The following is an 8283-nucleotide window of genomic DNA, read 5'->3' on the forward strand; positions in this document are numbered from 1 at the left end:
CAAAGAAGTAAAAACAACATGATGTTGCTGGTTACAGAGTTCCTAATAACATAGAAGCAACAACAAGTAAAACAATATGATGTTGCTGGTTACAGAGTTCCTAATAACATAGAAGCACAAAGAAGTAAAACAATATGATGTTGCTGGTTATAGAGTTCCTAATAGCATATAAGTCACAACAAGTAAAACAACAATAACATAGAAGTAACAACAAGTAAAACAATATGATGTTGCTGTTTACAGAGTTCCTAAAAGTAAAACAATATGATGTTGCTGGTTACAGAGTTCCTAGTAACATAGGAGTCACAAAGAAGTAAAAACAATACCTTCAATACTAAAACTAATTAATGGGTGGTTACACTTAATTTTTTACACTTAGTGCTGTAACATTCACTCAACGTGTGGACACCACCGATATTGAACAGTATAAAAACAACTCGGCAATATATTTACCAAACTACTTAGCAGGTAACGGTAAGTTTTATAATTTACACGATAACAAATAATAACTGTGCTTCTAGTAAACAATCCTTCGATTATATCTACGATTATATCAGGATAAAGTTTCGTCTCCGAGACAACTTGTCTGTGCTTCAAATCGAAGTAACATACACGTTATAATTTCAAGGAAGGTGTTTGAAATACAACCAGAAAAACAACTTGGCTAGGTTACAGCGAGTAATTCAAGTAGAATTTCGCTTAGATGCTATAATTCAAATAATCGCGCAGCGTTTCGCCCGAAACGTTCCCTGTAAAGTCGTTCAACGTACACTCGATTTAAACGAATTCTCAACAGTCGAGGATACGAACTTGACTCCAGTTTAGGTCACGTGACTTGAGGGGGTCTTTTTATCTGTAAAAGATACTGTTTAGAGATTAGTCCCAGTTAGAGAACGTTGCACCACACCTTGGATGATGAACAACTGATGCTTTCAGTTCAACTGGACTGAAGTATATAACTTTGTTCCAATACCCCTGGGATGAGAAACTCGAACATTTTATTTGTTTGTTTGAAGTTAAGCACAAAGCTACACAATGGGCTATCTGTGCTCTGCCCACCACGGGTATCAAAACTCGGTTTCTAGCGTTGTAAGTCCGCAGACATACCGCTGTGCCACTGGGGGGCAAAACTTGGATGTAAAAAAAGAGCCTCTTATGAACATTAATAAAACTAAGTGTTTAAAATATAAAGATAGCTATTTATACACAGTAATAACTATAGCTTAACAAGATCGCACATCCAAATGTTATGAGCACAGAGAAAGGGCATATTTAAAGATGTCCAAGTAATACCCAGTTTTATTGATTATTGATACTTATACATCACTTTACATATTCTTACCTCTCTTTCAATGATGGCCTACATTATAACATATAAATTATGATCTAGATGTTAACGCCTCATTTTGGATAACAAAGAGAAGACACCATAAAGGGAGTGAATTATGTCAACACAAGGTATGTAACAACTGATGGCAAGAATTCACTCCCTTTATGGTGTATGTAAACAAAAGGTATGTAACAACTGATGGCAAGAATTCACTCCCTTTATGGTGTATGTCAACACAAGGTATGTAACAACTGATGGCAAGAATTCACTCCCTTTATGGTGTATGTGAACAAAAGGTATGTAACAACTGATGGCAAGAATTCAATCCCTTTATGGTGTATGTCAACACAAGGTATGTAACAACTGATGGCAAGAATTAACTCTCTTTATGGTGTATGTAAACACAAGGTATGTAACAACTGATGGCAAGAATTAACTCTCTTTATGGTGTATGTAAACAAAAGGTATGTAACAACTGATGGCAAGAATTCACTCCCTTTATGGTGTATGTCAACACAAGGTATGTAACAACTGATGTAACAGCTTTATATGTAGCTATGATTATAAGACTACAATGAATAGATACCATACTAGTTTGGCAGAACTAAATACAAACTTAACTTTCAGCATCTCTTTTCATCCACATTGTTTTTAATTTGAGATAAATTCTACACTAAACAAAACTTACAACATCAACTCGCGTAGCAACAAACAACCAGTCCCTGACTGAATCTATGGTGTAGCAACAAACAACCAATCCCTGACTGAATCTATAGTGTAGCAAAAAACAACCAATCCCTGACTGAATCTATAGTGTAGCAACAAGCAACCAATCCCTGACTGAATCTATAGTGTAGCAACAAGCAACCAATCCCTGACTGAATCTATAGTGTAGCAACACTACAAAGTATACAGTCTATGTCGTATCATGTTTTTTTCTTCAGACTACTTTTGTGCTTTTTTGTTCAGCTTACATAAAAAAAATACTTTAAGTGAGTATAACAGAATTATTGATCCATTTTTCATTCCTTTTTGAAAATCGTTAAAGATTAAAATAAGAATAGCCGATATTTTTGAAGAGGGGATCCCTTCTCATCTGACATCCACATAAAGATTCTCGTATTAATTACTTGTTACTGCATCACAGATTCAGTCAGGAATTGGTTGTTGTTGTTGCTACACTACAGATTCAGTCAGGAATTGGTTTGTGTTGTTGCTACACTACAGATTCAGTCAGGAATTGGTTGTTGTTGCTGCATCACAGATTCAGTCAGGAATTGGTTGTTGTTGTTACACTGTAGATTTAGTCATGGATTGGTTGTTTGTTGCTACACTACAGATTCAGACAGGGATTGGTTGTTTGGAGACAGTCAAAATACTGGTAAGATAAGATAGAATTACACTTTGTATTGGAAACATAATAAACGTGGATCATATGCCTTGTATCGGAGACAGACAAAACACTGGTTAAACCTGGTAGTCGTTATATTATTGGTCATATATCCACACAATCTGTGCTGTTATCATGTGGACGTGAAGATGGAAATTGCCGCAAGCTAAATAAGTCATAAGTTTGCACGTATTTCTGTAAGCTATAGTAATTAACAGTATCAAATTTAAATAATTATATATATTAGTTACTTATTATATTAGGCAGATTTCATGTATATATATATATGTAACATCAAATTTATTAAGTAGTAGTAGTAAGCACATTGGCCAAATGTGACAGGTATGGTACATGAAGCTTTACGTGTGATTGTTCTGCTTTGGAATTTGTTAAGTAGGCCTAAGTAATGAGAGTACCCAATTGTTGCCCTAGGGTATATTGGCCATAGAAGTTTTTTGTAGTTTTCTTGTTACTCATAATTAAGATTATCTATTATTAATTGTAAATATCATTGTAGAATTTGAGTATATATTATCGAAGAATTGACTACATTATTGAATTGAAGACAGATAAAAAAAAACTTGTGAAACATGATACGGCGTGACGCCTTGTACTGTAGATAGACAAAACACTGATCTGTATTATGTTAACCATAACTTACCTGTATCTCTTTGTGGTAAATAACGACCCCTAGGTATGAAATGGTTATTAATTGCTATGGAAGAGGGCTCGGACTGGGTGATGTTAGTAATAGGGGTAACAGTTGTAGTAGCGGCGTATTGGTCAGCATAAAGAGTAGCTAGTGGTCTGTCTGACGTGATGTAACTAAATCCTGGGAACCCTAGGAAAAATGGGGGCAGCATGGTGATGTACTGATTCGCAGTTCAATCTTTTGTAACTATATATAAAAAAAGGCTTAACTTCATTATTAAATTATCTGTAAAAGATTTGTACACAAATGATATAGGGGTTGTTTTAACATAAGAATTTCCCAACACTTTTAGTTAATTTAAATCGTTTCGCATTTTCTCGTAAAGACCTCCATGGCTCAGCAGTAAGTATGCAGGCTTACGACACCCCTGGTGGACATGACAAAAGTAGCCCATTGTGTAGCTTTGCCCTTAGAACAACTAATTATAAACACGTTATGCTACTTGCTGGCTAACATTTTAACAGGTCAAATAAATAATTAATTATTTATAATAATAATTAAGAAGAAAAAATTAGAGAGTTTCAACTTATGATGTAAAATTATTGCTTCTCTTCCCACCATTGTTTCCAAAGCTTCTCGGCACTAGAGGGCAATAGTGTCCTGCCCTTTACCCACAATACGCATGTGCGGAGTTTTTTTGTTTCTTTTTCCATTTTCACCAGAAAACTTGTTAACTAAAATTAAGACTAAACGACATATATATATACACACTAAGAAATAACAACTTAAACACAGTTAAGTAACAAAGAACATTATCTGTAACTGTGCACTCGGTCCCTTGATTCCTCCCTTTACTCGGGGATCAGTCCCCAAATCCCCCATACGTGGGGTTATTTATTTTCTGCCAGTGTCCCTGGCAGGTATAAGCCTAAAAAAAACCAGACAAAAAGGAAACACAATAGAAATTTCATTCAATAATAACCAACCACTCTACTGCAGGAATTATTAGACATGACTAGCTCCTCTAATTATAAAGATGAATTCAAAGATTTTATTGTGACGTCATCTTCCACGTGTTTCACTAGCTGAGAGCGTGCATTAAATATATAAAGAGGAATTCAAAGATTTTATTGTGACGTCATTTTCCACGTGTTTCACTAGCTGAGAGCGTGCATTAAATAAACACTTACAACTGATTAAAATAGCACTGTGATGTAGCAACAAGTAACTAATCCGTGATCGAATCTATTTCTGTTCATGGCTCCAACTTACACCCGTTAACGTTTAGCGATTGTTGTTGGAACTCCAGGGCTCCTCTGAACGACCTGTTCAAGATAGTCACAATTATTTAGTAAAAAAATAATAATAATGATAAATAAAGAATTTGTATAACACAATTACCCGTGGTGGGCAAAGCACAGATTGCCCATTCTGTTGCTATGTGCTTAACAACATAAAACCGAATGAATGGGACAAAAGTGTTTGGTGTAATTTGTCATTTGATTTAACAGCTTCAGAAACTTTTTCTGGTGTACAAGACACGGTTCTGGTGATAATATATAGTATAAGTGTGTCATTTCATTTCAACCAATGGGTGGAGGGCCACTAGAGGGTTACGCCCTCTCATCAGTCACGAGATGTGACTATAAAAAGTAGAAACGAATAGATGATGAATGAGTAGGAGAAAACTATGTTAAGGAAGTGTACATTAGGAAGTAGGGAAAGGAAGAGGAAGTGAAACAAACTGAAGAGATATTAATATGCACAAGTACATTAGTACATGGTTATCGACGTTTGTTCTGCCCTCCAGGTGGTGAATAAGTTTGGAGATGTAGTATTGGGTGGTCCACGTAATCTGGATCATCAAAAGGGAGTGGGTCAGTTGACCTTTTTCCATAGGGCTGGCGAGAAAACAGAGGGTTACGCCCTTTTTTTCGGCCATGAGATTAAACTTCAGAATATAGTGTTCATGGATAATGGATGATACAGAGGAAATATTTCTGAAATGAAAAGGATTCTAAAACGGAAACTCAAAACTTTACTTAGTTGTGAAAGAAATAAATAGTTTATGTGCTATCACAGCTTAAGAAACTGTTAACATGTATTAGGCCTAGGCTGGCAGAAGATATTCTGTTTATCAGTGTGATGAATTAAGCCTAGGTTGGGAGAAGATATTCTGTTGATCAGTGTGATATCTTAGGCCTAGGTTGGCAGAAGATATTCTGTTGAACAGTGTGATGAATTAGGCCTAGGTTGGCAGAAGATATTCTGTTGATCAGTGTGATGTATTAGGCCTAGGTTGGCAGAAGATATTCTGTTGAACAGTGTGATGAATTAGGCCTAGGTTGGGAGAAGATATTCTGTTGATCAGTGTGATGTATTAGGCCTAGGTTGGCAGAAGATATTCTGTTGATCAGTATGATGTATTAATCCTAGGCTGGCAAAGCATGGTCTGTTTATCATTATGGTGTATTAACTCTGGGCTGGCAGAGCATGGTCTGTTGGTCATTATGGTGTATTAACCCTAGGCTGGCAGAGTATGGTCTGTTTATCAGTATGATATATTAACCCTAGGCTGGCAGAGCATGATCTGTTGGTCAGTATGGTGTATTAACCCTAGGCTGGCAGAGCATGGTCTGTTTATCATTATGGTGTATTAACCCTAGGCTGGCAGAGCATGGTCTGTTGGTCAGTATGGTGTATTAACCCTAGGCTGGCAGAGCATGGTCTGTTTATCATTATGGTGTATTAACCCTAGGCTGGCAGAGCATGGTCTGTTGGTCAGTATGGTGTATTAACCCTAGGTTGGTAGAGCATGATCTGTTGGTCAGTATGGTGTATTAAGCCTAGGCTGGCAGGGCATGGTCTGTTTATCAGTATGGTGTATTAATCCTAGGCTGGCAGAAGATATTCTGTTGATCAGTATGATATATTAATCCTAGGCTGGCAGAGCATGATGTGTTGGTCAGTATGGTGTAGTAACTCTAGGCTGGCAGAGCATGATCTGTTGGTCAGTATGGTGTATTAATCCTAGGCTGGCAGAATATATTCTGTTGATCAGTATGATATATTAATCCTAGGCTGATAGAAGATATTCTGTTGATCAGTATGGTGTATTAACCCTAAGCTGGCAGAGCATGGTATGTTGGTCAGTATGATGTGTTAACCCTAGGCTGGCAGAGCATGATCTGTTGTTCAGTATGGTGTATTAAGCTTAGGCTAGCAGAGCATGGTCTGTTGGTCAGTATGGTGTATTAATCCTAGGCTGGCAGAAGATATTCTGTTGATCAGTATGGTGTATTAAGCCTAAGCATGATCTGTTGGTCAGTATGGTGTATTAAGCGTAGGCTGGCAGAGCATGGTCTGTTTATCAGTATGGTGTATTAATCCTAGGCTGGCAGAAGATATTCTGTTGATCAGTATGATATATTAATCCTAGGCTGGCAGAGCATGATCTGTTGGTCAGTATGATGTATTAAACCTAGGCTAGCAGAGCATGATCTGTTGTTCAGTATGATGTATTAAACCTAGGCTAGCAGAGCATGATCTGTTGGTCAGTATGGTGTATTAACCCTAGGCTAGCAGAGCATGATCTGTTGGTCAGTATGATGTATTAACCCTAGACTGGCAGAGCATAGTCTGTTGGTCAGTATGGTGCATCAAGCCTAAGCTGGCAAAGCATAGTCTGTTGGTCAGTATGGTGTATCAAGCCTAAGCTGGGAAAGCATGATCTGTTGGTCAGTATGATGTATTAACCCTAGGCTGGCAGAGCATGGTCTGTTGGTCAGTATGGCGTATCAAGCCTAAGCTGGGAGAGCATGATCTGTTGGTCAGTATTGTGTATCAAGCTTAAGCTGGCAAAGCATAGTCTGTTGGTCAGTATGGTGTATTAAGGCTAGGCTGGCAGAGCATGGTCTGTTCGTCAGTATGGTGTATCAAGCCTAAGCTGGCAGAGCATGGTCTGTTGGTCAGTATGGTGTATCAAGCCTAAGCAATTTATGTGATATGAGATCAGACTAATAATAATCACATTTTGCTTTACAGACCGTTTACAGGATTTTATTAAGAAGAATATTAAAACGCTTCAACCGACACTACTACTTGTTTTGTTGTGGATTTTTCTTTAAGTATAAACATGTCTTATGTCTGCGGACTTACAACGCTAGAAACCGGGTTTCGATACCCGTGGTGGGCAGAGCACGGATAGCTCATTGTGTAGTTTTGTGCATAAATTCAAACAAACAAAACTTTTCTTTGTCATGTTGGTCAATCAATCTAAAATATTAGCTGAAGAATAAGGTGACACAATACCACTGAAAAAAAGTGTGTTGTTGTTGTTGTTAGGGTGATTAACACAAGGACAGTTCAAGAAACGAGGCCTAGTGAGTTCTACATCCAGTGTTTCACACAACAAGTGATGCTAACAAATAATAATCTATTCCAACAATTTTATCATTATTAACAATCAAAGACAAGAATGTATTCCACAAACTACAGTATTAAATTAATAAAAACTACAAATATTCTATTCTGTAGCAATATATACTTGGTAAACAAGTGCGGATTTCACAAGAAATAAAGGAAGAATGTCTTGGCAAGCTATAATTTGTTTTACTTAAGGAAAATGCAGGTCTATTAAAAACCTGAACAAGGTGATCACAGATTTAAAGAAAACATTACCCTAGTAGTAACATTAAAGAACAAACAATACCCTAGTAACGTTAGAAAACAAACAATACCCTAGTAACATTAAAGAACAAACATTACCCTAGTAACATTAAAGAACAAACAATACCCTAGCAACGTTAGAAAACAAACAATACCCTAGTAACATTAAAGAACAAACATTACCCTAGTAACATTAAAGAACAAACAATACCCTAGCAACGTTAGAAAACAAACATTACCCTT

At 36.9% G+C, this 8283-nt stretch overlaps 1 protein-coding gene across 1 annotated transcript in view; it reads right to left on the reverse strand.

Annotated features, from left to right (window-relative positions):
• Positions 1-4349: 4349 nt before the first annotated feature.
• LOC111083448 (RNA-binding protein Musashi homolog Rbp6-like) overlaps positions 4350-8283 on the reverse strand; it is a 15993-nt gene continuing 12059 nt past the window's right edge. Inside the window, exon 5 of the mRNA XM_022379970.1 lies at positions 4350-4697. Coding sequence (XP_022235678.1) covers positions 4657-4697 — 41 coding nt within the window. The 3' untranslated portion in view covers positions 4350-4656. The remainder of the gene's footprint in view (positions 4698-8283) is intronic.

Source organism: Limulus polyphemus, unplaced genomic scaffold (genome assembly GCF_000517525.1).
Source record: "Limulus polyphemus unplaced genomic scaffold, Limulus_polyphemus-2.1.2 Scaffold9565, whole genome shotgun sequence".
In the NCBI taxonomy this organism is placed as follows: Eukaryota; Metazoa; Arthropoda; class Merostomata; order Xiphosura; family Limulidae; genus Limulus; species Limulus polyphemus.